This window comes from Drosophila sechellia, chromosome 2R, assembly GCF_004382195.2.
Source record: "Drosophila sechellia strain sech25 chromosome 2R, ASM438219v1, whole genome shotgun sequence".
NCBI classification, from domain to species: domain Eukaryota; kingdom Metazoa; phylum Arthropoda; class Insecta; order Diptera; family Drosophilidae; genus Drosophila; species Drosophila sechellia.
In genome coordinates, this window is record NC_045950.1 from 8490681 (window position 1) to 8508636 (window position 17956).

General features: G+C 44.4%; 5 protein-coding genes and 5 non-coding genes across 13 annotated transcripts; 6 read left to right on the forward strand and 4 right to left on the reverse strand.

The window, feature by feature from the left end:
- Window positions 1-68: 68 nt before the first annotated feature.
- Window positions 69-140, reverse strand: Trnah-gug. The gene has a single exon. It is a non-coding gene; the product is annotated as a tRNA-His (tRNA).
- A 346-nt stretch (window positions 141-486) lies between these two features.
- Trnah-gug lies at window positions 487-558 on the reverse strand. Its single transcript has one exon. It is a non-coding gene; the product is annotated as a tRNA-His (tRNA).
- A 691-nt stretch (window positions 559-1249) lies between these two features.
- On the reverse strand, window positions 1250-1321 carry Trnah-gug. The gene has a single exon. It is a non-coding gene; the product is annotated as a tRNA-His (tRNA).
- A 214-nt stretch (window positions 1322-1535) lies between these two features.
- Window positions 1536-2566, forward strand: LOC116800567. Of its 3 annotated transcripts, none has more exons than XM_032716266.1 (2): window positions 1536-1631; window positions 1696-2566. In XM_032716266.1, the coding sequence occupies exon 2, from the start codon at window positions 1719-1721 to the stop codon at window positions 2379-2381; it is 663 nt and encodes a 220-aa protein (XP_032572157.1). In that variant the 5' UTR covers window positions 1536-1631; window positions 1696-1718; the 3' UTR covers window positions 2382-2566. The 3 variants fall into 3 exon arrangements, with proteins under 3 accessions (XP_032572157.1, XP_032572156.1, XP_032572158.1); XM_032716265.1 differs by having other exon boundaries at window positions 1549-1631; window positions 1687-2566; XM_032716267.1 differs by having other exon boundaries at window positions 1586-1631; window positions 1678-2566.
- Window positions 2567-2705: 139 nt separating this feature from the next.
- Window positions 2706-2777, forward strand: Trnah-gug. The gene has a single exon. It is a non-coding gene; the product is annotated as a tRNA-His (tRNA).
- A 233-nt stretch (window positions 2778-3010) lies between these two features.
- Trnah-gug lies at window positions 3011-3082 on the forward strand. The gene has a single exon. It is a non-coding gene; the product is annotated as a tRNA-His (tRNA).
- A 69-nt stretch (window positions 3083-3151) lies between these two features.
- Window positions 3152-4021, forward strand: LOC6608812. Its single transcript, XM_002033490.2, has 2 exons — window positions 3152-3559; window positions 3624-4021. The coding sequence occupies exons 1-2, from the start codon at window positions 3278-3280 to the stop codon at window positions 3825-3827; spliced, it is 486 nt and encodes a 161-aa protein (XP_002033526.1). The 5' UTR covers window positions 3152-3277; the 3' UTR covers window positions 3828-4021.
- On the forward strand, window positions 3971-5685 carry LOC6608813 (sentrin-specific protease 8). The gene is made up of 2 exons (XM_002033491.2): window positions 3971-4192; window positions 4683-5685. Exon 2 carries the CDS (start codon window positions 4756-4758, stop codon window positions 5401-5403), a length of 648 nt encoding a protein of 215 aa, XP_002033527.1. The 5' UTR covers window positions 3971-4192; window positions 4683-4755; the 3' UTR covers window positions 5404-5685.
- A 333-nt stretch (window positions 5686-6018) lies between these two features.
- Window positions 6019-10777, reverse strand: LOC6608814 (fatty-acid amide hydrolase 2-A). 2 transcript variants are annotated; one of them, XM_032715141.1, is made up of 5 exons: window positions 10682-10777; window positions 7634-7928; window positions 7356-7575; window positions 6712-7286; window positions 6019-6650 (listed from the first exon to the last, which is right to left on the reverse strand). In XM_032715141.1, exons 2-5 carry the CDS (start codon window positions 7814-7816, stop codon window positions 6039-6041), a joined length of 1590 nt encoding a protein of 529 aa, XP_032571032.1. In that variant the 5' UTR covers window positions 7817-7928; window positions 10682-10777; the 3' UTR covers window positions 6019-6038. The 2 variants fall into 2 exon arrangements, with proteins under 2 accessions (XP_032571032.1, XP_002033528.1); XM_002033492.2 differs by having other exon boundaries at window positions 10629-10727.
- Window positions 10778-11266: 489 nt separating this feature from the next.
- On the forward strand, window positions 11267-17516 carry LOC6608816. The gene is made up of 2 exons (XM_032715729.1): window positions 11267-14704; window positions 14764-17516. Exons 1-2 carry the CDS (start codon window positions 11267-11269, stop codon window positions 17272-17274), a joined length of 5949 nt encoding a protein of 1982 aa, XP_032571620.1. The 3' UTR covers window positions 17275-17516.
- Window positions 17517-17956: the final 440 nt, after the last annotated feature.

Here is a 17956-nt window from a genome sequence, read left to right on the forward strand (position 1 = left end):
AATGTAATTGCCGACTGTTGCAATAACAAAAAACTAACCCAACTCCGTGACAATGCATATCGCAGCATTGCCGTGACCAGGATTCGAACCTGGGTTACCACGGCCACAACGTGGGGTCCTAACCACTAGACGATCACGGCTACGTCGGGTTGTTGGATGGAGGTTTCCCAAATCCCAGCTGGTCACCTAATGATCATCATTGATTAACTAAACACAGATCTATAGTAATTGAAAGTATCAACTAGATCCTTTCATGCGATATAAATAAAGTCAGAAGTTGGAAAAAGTGGTTTTCAATAAAAAATATACACAACTGGACTTTTGAAATTAGATCCTTTCATGCGATATAAATAAAGTCAGAAGTTGGAAAAAGTGGTTTTCAATAAAAAATATACACAACTGGACTTTTGAAATTAATCTTAAATTGTTGAAAGGTTTATAAAAAATAAAAAAAAACCGACTCCGTGACAATGTTTGTTTCAACATTGCCGTGACCAGGATTCGAACCTGGGTTACCACGGCCACAACGTGGGGTCCTAACCACTAGACGATCACGGCTACATCGGTTGACGTTTCACGGCTGCCAAATTACTTTTTTGAAAGAAATCAGTTTTAACTTCAATCTTCAATCTCTAAAGTTTCTATAAATAGCATAGATAATAAAAATGTTACTGTTTTATTTATTTATCACATCATTTAGAATTTCGGACACCGACCGTACATCAAAAGTAATTTTATTTTAAAAGAAAACAAGTTTTCATTACCCGCTCAAGACGTGATTATTGGTTAATTAAAAATAGCCCTGCCTTTCACTGGGCGTGCCCAATGCCTCTCACTTTTCGAGATACTTACAGTTAAGCTACCAATTAAGCTACCCATTACCAAAAATTTTCAAAACATGCGTAAAATTATACAAATTTGACAACATTTTCAATGAAACACTAATTCGTGAAATATAGAAATATATTTATGTCGCTTAAGTACCTATCTATGCTCAAATATATTTGACGATTACTTCAAAATATCATAAAAATGTTTTTATTCATCCTTAGAAATCTTCAGAGTATGCCTTTGAATAAAAATACAAGCAGCGTTAAACTTAAATCTATATTGTTTGAATACGAGAAGTTTTTATATCATTTATGTATACAATATATATAATATAATATATATATATAAAATATATACATATTTAAGCAAATTTAAAAATAAAAAAACCCCATTTCCGTGACAATGTTTATTTCAACATTGCCGTGACCAGGATTCGAACCTGGGTTACCACGGCCACAACGTGGGGTCCTAACCACTAGACGATCACGGCTACAACGGGGTGTTGGCCAATGCCAGCCAGAATCCAAATCTAAGGCACAGTGTTGCAGAACGACACACAAAACTAAGTAATATTAATTACTGAAAGCAATCAGTTGATGAAAACGAAAGCTTATCAAATTTCTCGCATAATACAATAAATGCATTATAATAAGTATACGAAACACATGTCTCCAACATCAAGCACCACATGACGCCAACCAAATATTTCGTTACGCAGCACTATTTGAGTGCTATCGTTTAATCGGTCTATCGATATCAATAATAAGCCCAAGCAAACAGCCGAGTATTGTTAAATTAAGGTAAGTTTGTAACTGAAACACTCGTCAGTTAATTGGTTGATTAAAGTCACAATAGTTTCATCAGCTTGAAGACAACCATTGTGAAGAATGAGCAGCTTTAAGGCCATCGAAATGGAACCCGATTCAAGCGAAAGAGGAGAGACAAAAGCCCCGAACGGAAGTGTCGGTGGAAAATCTATTACATTCAACGAGCTCGGTGCTAAAACAGCCAAGTTCGAAAAAATTGACCCTGATCTAGCATATCCATGCACCTCGGGCCAGGCAAACACATCGACTGGCACTGCGGCTGATGGATCCAGTAAGAGTGGACGCCACAGGTCCAGGAAGAGCCAGCATGGCGCCAGACGCATAAGTGCTGACCTTCAGTTCGAGTCGGTTGCTGCAGACGAGCTGGGAGCCGGTGGGTCCAAGGCACCTAAGAAACGCAAGATGGAGCAGAAAGCTGCGGTCGCCGAGGACACGGTGAGCGTGGCCATTAGAAGTTTTGTTCAGAGCGATGAGATGCAGGAGCTCATCAAGCGCATCGCCAACGAGCGGGTTCGCTGCAACTTCTTGCTGGCCACCTATCAGCTGCCCGACATGAACTTCAGCCTCAACACGTCCATGGATACGCTACGCAATCAGTTCCGGGAGCGCCTCAAACTGCGTCGCGACCGAGGAAATGCCAATTCAGCTTCCTCTGCTCCATCCCCAGCCAGCAGCAGCCAGAAATTCCCCACCAAGGGAGTTGCGAAGGCTAAAAACCCGTAGAATTATTATCTTTTAAGAGTAAATAAACATTAAATGAAATAACCAATTTCGTAGCTGCTTTAGTAACCCGACACACTCAGAATCAACCAAATATACATACATAAACATACAACCAGACATACATATGTTAAACTATTTGTAAGAAGCAACAGATTAAAATAACATTCCCCTTCAATATTATTAAAGACAATTAAAAATTCGTTTTGCTTAAAGATAGATTTATTTACGACTTGGTATCCATTACTTGCTTGCTTACTTGCTATGATTTTCTGCGCACTGTGCTGAAACCAGTCATTTGACAGCAGCCCCGTATCACCCGATGTAGCCGTGATCGTCTAGTGGTTAGGACCCCACGTTGTGGCCGTGGTAACCCAGGTTCGAATCCTGGTCACGGCAATGTTGAAACAAACATTGTCACGGAATTGGGCTTTTTTTATACTAATTATTTTCATAAAAATTAACATAATTAATAATCAAATTGAAATGATATTTATATAAATTAGTTTTTGCTAGTCTTTTTATTTGATTTTCTATTTAATTTGGGGTAGTGAATAATAATTACATCTGCACATTTTTTTATTAGGTGACGTGGTGGGATCTTGGAAAGCCGCGCCCAGCAACCCAATGCAGCCGTGATCGTCTAGTGGTTAGGACCCCACGTTGTGGCCGTGGTAACCCAGGTTCGAATCCTGGTCACGGCAATGTTGAATTAAACATTGTTACGGAGTTGGGTTATATTTTATTTTAAAAAATTGTTTAGCTGGCAATTGAATAATCTTGTGAACAAAATGTTGGGTATCAAAAACTCGTTGAGTTATAAGTCCATAAGCACCATTGAACCAAATACTTCAAAAAATTTTAAATTTTAAAATATACGTTTTTCTGGCAAAGTAAAGATGGATGGCACGAAAACATCAAGCGCTGAGGAAACGGAAAACGCGGAAACTACTAGTCATGCTAAAAAAATTAACGAAAACGTATCAAAATTTTATGAAACTATTGGAAATATTTCCAGAAACATGCGCAAGGACGATTGGACATATCTACAACGCCATCCAGAGATCCGAGCCATAATTCGGGTCATTACAGCCGAGGCGGTTAAGGCAAAGCCATCGAATATCTACCAATTTACAGCCAATTTATTTGGCAGCGAAAGAGACGAGGAGATGGTGGAAAAGGCAATAATTTTTTTGCATATTTACATATCTGAAAAAAAACCACCTAAAGGAATGTTTTTTCTAGATAAACAAGCAACTTAAGTGGTTGGAAGAACAGTTGCGAGGGGGTATGTGGAATCCTAACGAAGGATGTGCTCCGTTTCCAGAATCCAGCGAGACTTCTTCAGAAACTAAGTGCCAAACTAATTTTAATGCCACTGAGAATTTTAACATACTCGAAAAGCCAGTTTGTCCTGAAAATTATAAGCCAGATTGCAAGGAATGTTAAAAATGTGAACTTAAGAAATTAAAAAATTTATAAATATGTAATTACATATTTAAATTACTGATTTATAACATTCCCACATTAGGCAACACTGGATTTGACAGTCAGCGTTGCCAGACATTTAGGGAGCAGTCTGGCAGCCTAAGCCAGAAAGCGTGATAGAGTACGGCGACTTATCATTAGAGCGGAAAAGCGGAAAAACTATTTAAAGTGTTGTGTAACTTTTTAAAACAGTGAAAATATCAGTTGGTAAATTCAAGTTATTTGCTCCCAAACAGCCAAATAAATGGTAATACGCGAGGACTGTGCAAAGCACCGACAAAAAGCGAGGTCGCGACATCGAAGAGGAGGAGCAGCCATTTTTCGTGGTGAGTAAGAAAATATATGAGTGGATCTGACCACCACCCCCGCCTCCTCACTGTCCTCTATTTTGTTTTGCTCCGCCCATTCGTTGTCAAAGACACTAACAAAACAGCTTTGTACGAAGATTATTTAATTTCGATATGTTGATTTTGGTTTAAAAAACGTTAAAGTGTACTTAAAATAACGCTTGGCATGACCAATTTCTGATTGCTGTGAAACCACAACAATAACAACAGTCCCGGCCGGCAAACGACAGGGAAAGCAAAAGTAAAAGGAAACCGAAAACGTCATTCCTGCGTTGACTTTGAAACCCTGGAGTTGTGTTATTCGCCGGAAAAGTTGTATTCTTTTAGCCGAATTTTCGCGAAGTCCGTTAGTGAAAATGATGCCCCACGATAGGAAAATACTTAGGTGACAGTCGCCAGCTGGAACAACACGAATCTAGTCGCAACAACATGATTTAAAGCAAATTTTTGCCATTTATTCTCATTCCAGGCAACATACACGCCAGAACCAAAATACGAATCGCCGGCGCCCCAGGTTCGCCAGCAATAGCTTCCACACCAAAATGGGTAGCAACTCCAAGGCAGACCCCATCTCGCTGACCTTCCACGACTCCTGCCTGCGGATGTCCGACGTCCAGCTGCTCCACGGCCCCCACTGGCTGAACGACCAGATCCTGAGCTTCTACTACGAGTACCTGGCGCACATGAAGTACAAGACCAACGCGGATCTGCACTTCATTGCGCCGGAGATTACGCAGTGCATGAAGTACATGGGCGACCAGGAGCTGAAGCAGCTCCTCGACCAGAGCAACACCACTGGCAAGCCCTTCATCTTCTTCGCGCTGAACGACAACGAAACCACCGATGCTGGTGGCAGCCACTGGTCACTGTTGGTCTTCTCGCGTCCGGAGAAGACCTTCTATCACTTCGATTCGTACGGGAACAACAACACGGGCAACTCCCTGGAGCTGATGAACAAGATCAAGGAGCTGCTTGGCGTCCGAATGGCCAAATTCCGGCCCATGCGCTGCCTACAGCAGGCGAACGGCTATGACTGTGGCATCCACGTCATCTGCATGACCGACCACATCGCCGATTACCTAAACCGATACGAGGTGATCGACGGACTGCCGTCGCTGCACATCGACACTGTAAAGGCGAAGCGCACCGAGCTACTGAAACTCATCCTGTCGCTGGGCGGCAAGGGCTAGAGGCTGGCGGGGATTGCCCTTCCGAACCGCCCACAACCGAGTAGTTTTTAAGTGACCAAATTACGAATGTAACTCGTTACCGAAAGAAGAGAGGGGCATCGGAATTACATGTGTAAATACACGATATCCATGATATCGCTAGTTGTAGTGGGTTTAGTTTTCCTCGCCGAATGAAAATGTTTAAAAAACAAAAGCAATTGAGGCGGTGAGTCGGCATATTTCTAAGGTTGGTCTTTTAAATAAAGATTTGTTTAGCCACAAAACGCGTTGGCTTCGAATTCAGCATTCTGATTTCTCAGCTTGTTTGGTCAATGGGAGCCTGTCGCCAATTAATAAAAACAATTAATTTGGTTGCAATTATTTATTATAAATGCAAAACGGTAACGGATCCCAGCGGATCTATGATTAGATTACATTTAAAAACACATACAAAATAGATAAATCCACATCGAAAATTGATATTACAATGAGGCACTGGAGTACACAAGGAATACCTTTCATCGCCAGGCGAATGCTCGGGTGGGTGGGTGTAGTTAGTATTGGGTGGGGGGAGACCAGGACGTTCACCTGACCACTACTATCTAAAAGCTAGCTAAGCTGCATACTTGCACGTATGCATTCGTTTGAGACTGCTCCTAGAGCCGAACTTCGGGCTTGGCCCAGCCGCCAAAGGCTCGCTCCAATTCCTCGGCAACGGCCAAACACAGTCGATCCTGGTTGAAGTTGGCGATGATCTGTACGCCCAGCGGCAGACCCTCGCTGCCCAGCTTGCCCAGCGGCACAGCGGTGGCCGGGAAGCCCAGCACATTGACAATACCAGTGTAGGCAAAGTTAATGGGTCGCGTAATGGGCTCATTGTGGTATGGAGCCACCGTGGGATGCGTGGGATAGATTAGCACACCATTATCGCTCAGCAGGCTTTGCAGCTCCTCCCTCAGCTCATTTCGCTTGCGCACCAGATGATCGTACTTGGGAGATCCGTGCTTGCACTGTGCACTATCCATGATAGCTGTCGACAGGCCAATGAATGTGTGCTTGGAAGCGCCGAAGAACCACTTGAAGAGCTCCAGGTACGTGTTGATGTCATGATTCAGGTTGCCCAGCTGGTAGGCGAATCCATGGCCACTGTCGTCGCGCATGTTGGCGAACCAAATGGCCGCCGACTGCCGGAAGTGGGGCAGCTGGATGCGCTCCACTTTCTGATTGCCGAACTTCTCCCTCAAGTGCTGCGCCACGCGGTTCATGGCCTGCAGCAAGAAAGATTCCAGATTAGAGGATTTGATTCAGAAAGAAAGAAATTGATCTTACCTCTCTCAAGTCTGGATCAACGGCGGAAACCAAGCGGCCGCCGCCATCGGACTCCTGGTAGAAAAACTTCATTTTGGTTAGGTCCACATCCTCGTCCAGATTAAGCAGGGCCGCCTTCTCGCCAGCCATAATCTTTAGCATGGGTCGCAGGTCCTCGGCAAACCGTGACATGGGTCCCAGGCCGAGGAAAGAGTTCTGCTCGGCACTGAAGGGCGCGGGGAACTGACCGACATTGGAGACGACCAACTTGCTGGGCTTGTGGCCAAAGATGCCATTGAAAAAGGCTGGCATGCGAATGGAGCCACCAATGTCGGAGCCCAAGCCAAAGGCGGAGGCAGCCGCCGACTGTATGCAGCCCTCGCCACCGCTGGAGCCACCGACAATGCGGTTCGTGTCGTAGGCATTCCTTGTCCTGCCGTGCACCGTATTGTTGCTCTCCCACCACATGCACACCTCGGAAACATTTGTGAGGGCAATGGGAATGGCTCCCGCCTTGCGCATCAAGGCCATGGCGTCCGCATCCCGCGCAGCACGCACATCCCGACGTTCGAAGAGTCCAGCTGTGTGCAGCATGCCTAAAGCCAAACAAATGGTTGAGCTATAGCAATGGTAATCCATATGAAAAACTTATGGGAGCTACGCACCCTTGACGGATATGCAATCCTTGGTGGTAATGGGCACGCCCAGAAAAGGCTTCTGCTTCGCCAACTCCTCCGTGCTGTATTGTCCAGACTTGACCAGGGCATCTGCCTCGGCTGCCTCCTTGAGAGCTTGATCGTAGCGCTCATCCACGACGCAGTTCAGAATGGGGTTCACCTCCTTGATGCGTCGGATAAAAGACTCCAGGACCTGGACACTGCTTAGCTGCTCAAAATGAGAGTAAGTTAGGTGTTTTGTAGAAGAAACTATTGCACACACTCACCTCCTGGTTGCGGATTTTCCGTGCCAACGATGTGGCCGACTCCAAAAGAATGGCATCTGTGATCGGTGGAACACTCTCACCCTTTTGGCCATAGATTAGCCGGAAAACGAATCGAATGCAGGTCTGCAGAATGCCGAAAATGTAACCACCAATGGCCTGGGCCAGTGGCACGCTCTTCGCCATTTCGTGGGATTCTAAGGAATGTGCGCCTGAAGAAGCTCAGCTACTTGGACTCAGAATTGGAACTGCGGGTGTTGGTGGCTGTGTACTTTGCCCTGGCCCATGTGTTATTGCTCTGGAATGTTGAAACGAGAACAAAAAAACTTAAATAAGGGAAGGCATACTTTAAGTGAGGTTTATTCGCAATTTAAACTGGTTTATCATGGATATTTTGTACACTTCTATAAGACTTTATATAGCAACAGGAAGAAATAAACAACAAATCAGTAGAAATACAATATTGGGTCAAAATAGCTCGTTCTGGATTTATGATTGGTAATTAAGTCATTAAAGTCGGCAATTCATTTTATGGATACAATTGGTTTTACGCAATGTATGAAAGTTCCATGGAATCGAAACGGAAAATTTCTATTTATGTATGACTTGAATTATTGCGTGTGTTCATGATCATGTTCAAGTCTCATGATTTAAAATATTATTTAGCATTATTTATTTATCTACAATAATAATTGAAATTGGTGACAATATTATTAAAAATAAAGACAGTACTCATAGTTGTAGTGCTTTTCACACATCTGAGGGCAATCGATTTATTAGCGTCTGTGCCGACACATAGTTTAATAGCCCGGCAATTAATTGGGGTCTCCCATTCCCAGATAGGCCAAGTCCACACCTGTGTGTGACTCATGGATAGATGGATTCACAAAAGCACGCGGGAAATATGGAAAATTCGAAACGTAGAACATTGCTCTAAAGTGCATACATATGAGTAGGAAACCGTGATCATTATATTGGTCCCAAAACAAACAAAGGAACTTAAAAGTGCGCTAAGATTCAGCAAATAATGACAATATACATATTTTATTGGGGAAAACGTGTGTTTCCCGATGGCGAGGAAAAGCCAAAGGAAAAAGCTGTTCTGGAAAAAGTTGTTTAAACAAACGACTTTACTGTTCAAGTCGTAAACATTTCGCTGTTTACAAAAAGCGAACAATGGAAACTTTTAAGGCATCGGATATATGTACATATACACATAGATATATGGTTGATATATAGAGCTGGAATCGGGGCAGTATAATGTTCAAGGGGGCCATATGCCCGGCCAGAATCTGGATTTACTTCATTATCTTATCAGGAGTGCGCCTCAGACAGCTAATTCGCTGCTTAAACACGAGAAGATAATGCCACAAAGGGGGAAACTTCAGCAGACCACGGAGAGTGAATTGCCCAAAAGCCGATCCCCGCCAGCTCACTAAACAGCCGGGTCGTTAACCATATCCACATCAGTACTCCAAATGGTTCTACAGAAAAAGAAAAAAAACAACCAACTGATAAGCGGAGTGAGTCACAGGTCGCAGCTGTTTGTTTATGCCATTCGTTTGCCATAAAAAATAGAGCAACAATTGAACTAGTCGGTCTTGAACAATCCGAAAAGTGCTTCGTGAATGATTAGTGGAACTCAAAGTTCCCACTTCCTATCGCCTTGTGCTTATCTACATAATAATAATAATAATAATATATTGTTACGATTTGATTATTCTATTAAGAGTGCCTTTCAACATATCGCAGTCTGCTAATTGAACTGCCAGACATTCGAATTTTGAATGCAGTGAGTGCATTATAATCAAGTTCGCACTTTCAAATTGCGGGTGGGGTGAATATTCAAGGGGGAGGTGACAATTTGTCTGCTCGCGAATTTGAATAACAAACGAATAAAATGGGTAAAATTGCTAAGAGCATGATATATGAAGTTCAAAGCAATCTGTTTAATGAATGGCAATTATTTTAAATTAGTTTTTAAGCTAGAAATGTTAAAAATGTACAGCAAAGCCGGGTGTTTAGTATTTCAAAGTTACAAATAGGAATTCAGAATAACTTCAATAGCAGCTCAAAGTCTCATGCGGGCGTTTTCAAGAACTCCGTCATAATATTTAAGGGAATTGCTTTTATAAGCCATTAAAAGTTTGCTACTAATGGGTTGCAGTGACACAAATCAAATGGTAAACATTTTCCTGGTGCAATATAAATCTTTTTCGCTTCAGTCGGTCGAAGTTCAGTGCGTGGAGATGCGGGACGATAATGGTCCAATAATCGGGCACTTAAGTGGCAATCCGATAAGATTAGCCATAAATAATAATGAACTTGTTGCTTAGCTCCCCTTTTTGGCTCAGTGGCCAAAAGAGGCAATTGTAAATTTCTCGAGCGACGTCTAATTGGAATGTCAATTCCAGTTGCATGCCATTTCTAATTAGAAAAGAGTAGACGGGCCATTGATTTCCAACTGGATGGTGGGATATGTACATACACATATGTACGCAAAAGGTGGAAAAGCGAAGGTTGCGACCGGCGAAATGGTTTGTGGGGTGCGGTAGTGGCGGCATCGGGGCGAGGGAGTTACCCGGGCGTGCGCCAGTGACATTATTTCGCTATTTCCATTTCCATTTCCAGCATCTGCTTTGTTTGCACTACGAATTCATCAAGTGTCATTTGGCGCTATGTGCGTACACTGTGCACATGTATGTGTGAGTAAAGTTTGTTTGCCTCAAAAATAAAGCAAACAAAAACAGAAACGTAAAACAACACAATAAAACCGATGACGTCACGAGGGAGCCTTTTTCATTGTTCAATGAATGGGTCACAAGGATATGAATGATCAGAAATCGCACTTTGTACAAGTTTAAATTGCAAATAACCGGTTGGCGAACAATGATTAGCGGTTACAGAGCGTTTGGCTGTATTCACAATCGCACAGCTACACTTTGGAGCGGCACGTAAACAAAACGATATGAAACCCAAGATAAGCAACTATACGCACACAGAGAAAAGTCTAGTTCTCGACCGCAACGGCAAACAAACTCTATTATTTACCCGCTAAGCACAAACTCAAGTCCAATCAGATGGGCGATTTTTTTAAACCTACAGCGCTAGCGTGACCGTGCTTGCCATGCTGAAAAATAACAAGCTCGGTTGCGACCAAATTATCGATACACAAATTTGGAAATTTAATACGCTTAGTTTATTTTTTATTGAAATATGACATATTTCAGACGCAAAATTAATTGGTATTAGATTATTAAGTAATAAATAATATAAAAATAAAACAGTTAAATGAATAAAAGTTCTTATACAAAAAGGGACTTGAGTTCAAGTATTTGTTTATTGTGTGTGAAAATGTTAAAATATTTATATTTAATACGCACCTAATTTCTAGGGAGCAATAAGAGATTGATGCGAAATATTGTTCGTTGTTGCTGATGCGAGGTGCCAGGTGGAGAAACACTATTTTAATTTGCTTAGTATTTTTAGACCCTATGCAGGGAACGCACCCTCAAGCAGGGTGGCAACGCCAGCCAAAATTCGAGTTTGACGCTTTCAAAAATGACATCCTAAAACATTTGCTGCTTGGAAGAGAAGTGAAAGGAACAATAAGTCGGGTAGTATTAGTCTAAGGAAATGTTTACCAAACAGAGCCTGGCCCTCCAGCTGGGGGAGGGGCAGCTGACCAAGCTGACTAGCGAATCGGAGGAGATCCGTATGCGCGCGCTCGACCAGATTGAGACAAGATTCATCAGGTGCCTGCAACTGGGCGAGCCGATACAGTTCAAGCCGGTACTGCTGCTGAAACAGCTCATCCGCTGGTTCGGGTACACACCACCGCTGGTGCCCGACCGTGTGCTGGCCATGATTATGGAACTCCTTCGATCCGAGTACGCCGAGGCGGTGATTCGCAAGATTCCCTACGAGCGCTTCAAGGCCGAGGTGGAGAAGGTTCGTCGAGTGCTACACAAGCAGGAGTCCAAGCGAATCAGCGAATTGCTGGATGATATAAGCTTGCTGCTTCTCGAGAAGTACAAAATAGACCGGGTGACGCCAAGCGTCTCCAGCCTTAGTTCAAATGGCATTCCCAGTCAGGAAACTGAATCCGAAGACAGCAGTTCGAATCATATTTACGACAATCTCAAACCGGGGGATTACGAGCCCGCCTGGTCTTATCCGTGCTTGGACGATGTGGCCACCATGAAGAACATGATTGATATGCCACGAAATGGCGTTGAGTTGCAGTTGCAGCTCACCGAACTGATCATCCGCATGGGCGACTACCCAATCGAGTACTTTCTGCAGCCACCGTTCGTATTCTTGCATCTGGTTCAGTTGCAAACGAGGAAAGACGGCAGCTTGCTACATGTGAACCGGGCACTAATTTCCTGTCTGCGGCTGCTGCAGCATCGCGTCTTGTTGCGCCGAAACACTCTGAGCTACGCGGCCAGCTTCGAGCCTCCGTCGCGCCCCAAGCAACTGAAGGTGGGGAGCGCCTTGGTAATTCTGCTAGACAATTGCATGGCGCTAATTCGTCCGTTGCTGTTGAGCTGCACAGCCGACAACTGGCACATTATGGAGCTGATCGTGGAAATTGTGCGGACCTATGATGTTCTCAGCTCAAAAATTCCTGTAGTGAGCATTACGCTCATCTCGGACGTGGTCAATAGGCTGCTGGCGTACTGTAACAGTGTAGAAGGGAGTATCATGACCCAGCTGATGGACTCGCTCAGGATTCCCCGCCTGCAATCGCTGATCCTTAACGGCGTTCTGCACGATATGGTGGCCCTAAATATAAACTATGACAAACACATAGATCGGCGTCAAGCCAAAGCACTCATCCAACCCATAATTTTGGACAGCGCTTACGTGTCTTGCATACCCGAGCGCATGGAGGCGCTAAAAAGTCTAATATGGTCTTTGGATTCTGGACCATCACCTGACGACCAGTTGATCAAGCTGAAGCGGGCCTACAGCGTGGCCCTAAATCAATTACAACCGAACACCGAACTGACTGGGTCGGAGCTAATCAAGAAGCACAGACAGGTGTGCCATGTGATCGTCCAACTGCGCAGCGAGACATTGGTAAAGCAGCTCTTCGAAGCTGTTGTGCAGTGCATTCCATTCTACGCGGGCAATAAAACGCTAAGAAAGGAGGCGGATGAGCTGCTTTACACCCTCATTGATTTGCCTGATATCAAGCTCCGATCGCTTACATATCGTTTAATGATAAAATCCACCGTGGCCCATTTTCATTCCTTTATGAACAAGACAGTCTATATGACGGGCTGCAGCAATGTGGATCTGGTTCGTCAGCATATCTTAGGCGTGCCGCTATCTCCTCTGATGTTACGCAGAATGATAACTCAGAGTTCGGAAGCATGTACTTCGGAACGTATGCGGCAGTGGTGCCTCGACTATCCTATAATGATTATGAAGCTAAACGCTATGCTAGCTCCGCAGGACTTCAACGTTGTTTTCCCGTTGCTACTCCCCGTGCTGCCTCTGCTGGTCTGCAGATCGGTTACCGACAAGATATTGCACAACGTCATATGGGACGTGTTAGAGCCGGACTCCAGCCGTTTGGATCCGCAAATGATGCTGCGCGGGTACGTTTACTTCATGTTCCATCCGAATGGCGAGATTAGGAGCGAGGCCACTACTACAATCGCTTACGTGCTGCAATGTCAGGATCAAACGAATAGATATATGTCCACCGCAAGCAACGCACCGATTGAGCAGATCGCCAACGATCTCTGCATTATTCAACCAGCAGTCTGTTATAGAAGCATTTTCATCGAATGCTCTGATGAGCGGTTTCAAGGTCAGCGCAGCTTGGACGCCCTGTTCCGTTTACTCCAGACCAAGGACATAAAGTTGAATATCCGAAAGTCAACAATGACTCAATTAAATGTCTTGCTTCGAAACTGGAGAGCTTGTGAGGAATTCTCCACAAAGGAGGACGGATATCGACTGATTATGGAGTCGCTGAACTACGCATTGAAAAAGGGGAGCGATACTGATATTCTGTTGCCCACTGTGAGTATCCTGATGAAGCTTCTGTTCCATGACGCTGAGTTTCGATTAGAAATCGCGAACACATTCGGGGTGTACATTTTACTGCTGAGGGCTTTATACTTGTTCCCCCACAAGGCTCAGTTGCGCCAGGATGTCAGTATATGCCTGTTCCAAATGCTGTTTCATAATTTTATCACCTCCACTGAAGACAAACTGGTGCTGAATGCGAATATGGAACCCATGATTCTGCCTGTAAACTATGAAATTGAACTTAAAGTCATACCCACTGCCGCTACGGAAGGAATAGAATTGCAACTAAATCTGGAGGAGACGCATTTCGGGCTAGATAGGGCAAAAGCTGCACAGCATTGGCGACTGTATATGGCCCATCGCGTTTGCCAGGTTCCATCCAGCATTACCTTGGAGTCTATGAGCTCTTTGGACATAAGGGAGTCACTTAAGATAAAAATGGCCGATTTGGCATTAATAAGATCCTCAAACTTGAGTGAGCAGCTAGGTTACCAGTTTATTGCAGCCGAAAATTGCAGCAAACACGAGGATCTGCAAAAAACCGTGTCGGTCATTCAGCTATATCTCGTGGTTCTGCGAAACTCGATAAGTTCCACGGTGGCTGAGAACTTGTGGAAGTTAATAAATAAGTACATCCGCTTGGCGCCGGGCAACGAAGCGGATGAAGAGCTGTACAAGTCCATGCTGGATCTGTGCGTAACATGCATTCGCTTCAGCCAGCAGCAAGCTATGGACGGCCTGAGCTACGCTCTGGAAACGGATCATCATCACAGCTTCCACTTACTCCTGCACGATCGCCAAATTCCTCTGGATAAGCTGTTCCTGATTTGCCAGTGCATTATGCAGCTTCTGTCCAACGAGCTTAATGATGATACGATGAACTGGTATGGCAAGATCTTTATGCAGCTAAGTACCTTGGCCAAGACGCACTTTGAATTGCGGCAGCTTCAGCACGTTCGCTGCATGCTTTGCATCATGCGCTTTGTAAGCGAGCGAAATCTGAAATTAAGTAAGCCTCAGTTGATGGTGAGTACAGGATCATCATCATTAAATATTAATTTCTTACCTTGAATTTTTGTCCGCAGAGCTACGCTCAGCATTTTATCCAGTTGTCCAGCAATTTGCGTACCTCAACTCAAACCGGATCCGAGTGGCAGCGGGACTGCCTGTACATTATCTGTCAGCTTCAGCTCCATGTAATATATCTGGAGCCAAAGGCGTCTATCAAGGACTGTATCCCAAAGGATGTCGGAGCTTCATATAAGGTCTTGCGCTATTTCCTAACACTTTGCGGGCACGGTGACAGTGAAGTGCGTGCATTGTCCTGGGTATCGTTGGCCAATTGGATAACCATCTGTGCCTCTCAGGTAGCAGAAATTCTGACTCGCCTGGACTTTCTACCCGGCGGACTGCCTGCTTGCTGTTTAACCACTCTGATGGATACCCACGAAATGATGCTGGTCAGGGAGTTGGCCGGACGAGTATTTATCCTGCTGATGCCGACCATTGGTGCCGAAAGTAGCTTGGAATTGTTGCGGAATCATGACATGCTAAAGACCGCCTATAATGCGCTGAAATCAATTCACGACACTCCCTGGATGTTCGAGCAGATAGTTGGTGAGCGGCATTCGTGTGAAGTAATTAGCTGCTATGTTGCCATATGCTCCAAGATGGTGGCCATGAAGCCGGAGTGGTGTGCCACGCTGTGCGGGCACAGCTTTATGACTGGTCTCAGCGATGTGATGAAAACACTTAAGTCGCAGGTGTCCTGTTCGATTCCGCTTGTGGAACTGTGTGCATCACAAATTTGTGAGTTGTACTCGATGTGCTACGCTAATAACTATGAGTTCCTTCAGATGACGATTTGTCGAGATTTTGTATTCTTGCAGAATTATTTAACGCTGATCAACGATGTTTTGAGTTTGGAATGTCCCGAGTACATGGTGATTCCGCTATTTAAGATGTTTCACATATTCTGCATGGACACGAATTCGAACTCATTTCTCATCGACCAGATAAAGAATATGGCATCTCTATTCATTGATTTCTTCCAGTTTGGATTGCATGTGATGCTTATTAATTCGCCATTACAGCGCTTTACTCTGTCAGCATTATCACTGGTGTTCACCAAAGCTCAAGCTGCTGGGTATAATAGAAGCATGCTAAGTGAGTTGGAGCAGTTCGAATTGGCATACAGTGATATGCCTCCTGATAAAGAAGATATTGCTAAAGATGGCAAACAACATTTCGAGTCCAACAAGGAGCAAGCTGTATCGCGATACATAGATATTGACTTCTCGGACTATTCGGACGGTAATAAGCAAACTCCAAACCATGCGATCCAGGCCACTAATGCGGCTATCATAATTTTCCATCGCTTGGATCAGCTCTTTGACTGTTACTATCTACCCAAGACCTCAAACTTTTTGGAACATCCTGTAGTGGGCCACGTGCAGGTTTGTGAAGCACTCGGCGGACTGCTTAAGGTATCACCCTGGGCCGTGAAAGCAGCCGGACAAACGAAGCTGCTTGCCAAGGTGGTTCACATTCTAGACGATTTTCTCAATGACGAAAAAATCGGAAACGCCGCCGTCTATGTGAAGCGAGTGGGACCTCACAAGGCGCACAGTATCATAGGCAATCTCTTAGTACTGATTAACATGCTTTCCCAATGGCATAGTTCGCCCACTTCTGATATCATCCAGACCAGTATGGCTACGAGTATCGCCAAAATCCTCATCCGCATTTGGCCTTGGTTATCGCACTCGTATCAGTTAAAGAAGGTTACCGTCCAGCTGATTATGTTCCTTACGGAGCACTCATTCGAAATGTGTAAACAGATCTCGCTCCTTCAGTCGGGACATGCCCAATCCCTGCTACACCTAATGGCTCGCGTCGCTGACTTCGAGACCACCAAGAAGGAGATTCCAAACAAAGAGCCATCTCTGAATATGGTGCCCGCACTAAGGGTTATGGTAAATTGCTGTTGCTGCGTCGAGGGTCGACAGAGTTTGTCCAAAATGAATTTGCTGGATATGTTTGACACAATCCTTCCTGCTAACCCAGGCCCAACACATCCAAAAGTGCGACCACCTGTACTGATTGCATGGCTCGGATTCTGGGAGGTATTTTCCCGGTACGACGTAGGAGGCAAGGCTTGCCATCTTCAATCTCTTATAAACACCATTCGGCGTAATCCTCCATTGAGTCGCAAGCGGATCCTGTGCCTTCGTATACTCCGCAACATGTGCTTCTTCAATGGTAATCGCCCCCGGCTCGTGGAGCTGGCAGACTTTATTAACCTGCTGCGTGATATTTTGGAACAGAAAGTCCAAAAAGCACCCACATCCGAGAAAAACGCGCTGCACTCCTTCGAGGAGCACCGCCTGGCTGTCCTTATGCTGTGGAAACTCTTCGGCTTCGGTGCCAAATACAAGGGCATGCTGCGGGGCACCAAGCTGTTCAAACTGCTGATTGGCCTTCGGGTGGAGATGTCGGTGGTCTTCTCGGAAACAGTGAATAAGTACACAGGCGTTCACTACGCAAGTGATCTCGCCAAGTTGCTGGAAAAACTGATGGAGTCGATGCGACAATAATCGCAGACCACGGACTCACACTGATCAAGTACAAATCGATAGGATAGATATAACAGAGTCGTTTTTTTGTATAATGTGTAATTTTTGCAATGGACTTTTGTAATTAGACTGTGAAGCCAGATATGTAACTTTTTTATATAAAAATGTACAACCGTTTAATTTTGTTGTAAGAAGAAGCCTGAAGGCATTTTAAGTTTGCACAATGTTCTTAAGTAATGGAAATAAACATCTGAACCCCATAACTGATTACTTTGTCATTGAACTACCCTAATATGGAGCTTATTGGGCATTTTGTGGTCTCAATAAGATGTGGCACTGAAGAAGCCCCAGACGAGAATATATGCAGCAACCGCATGTGGACATACAGATAAGAGTTTCGATGGAGTGATTGGCAGTAGTAGTGACTGGGTGAGCAGAACAAGCGTGCCAAAAACAATGCTTTCAATCTAGTTTAAAGTGAGTATAGAGTATAAAGATAGCAGTCCATAAATCTTGCCATTTAGATACCAAAACCGGCAAAACCAACTGGGAAGCAACTGGAAAGTAACCGTCGCGTTTGTCACATTCTCGTTAGCATCGAACGCTATATGGCGTGCATAAAGCGATTTATCTTTATGGGATTCAAAGTGCGAATCACTGCTGATAATATCCGTCCACCTTCAACTTTCGGTGCCCCAAGTCA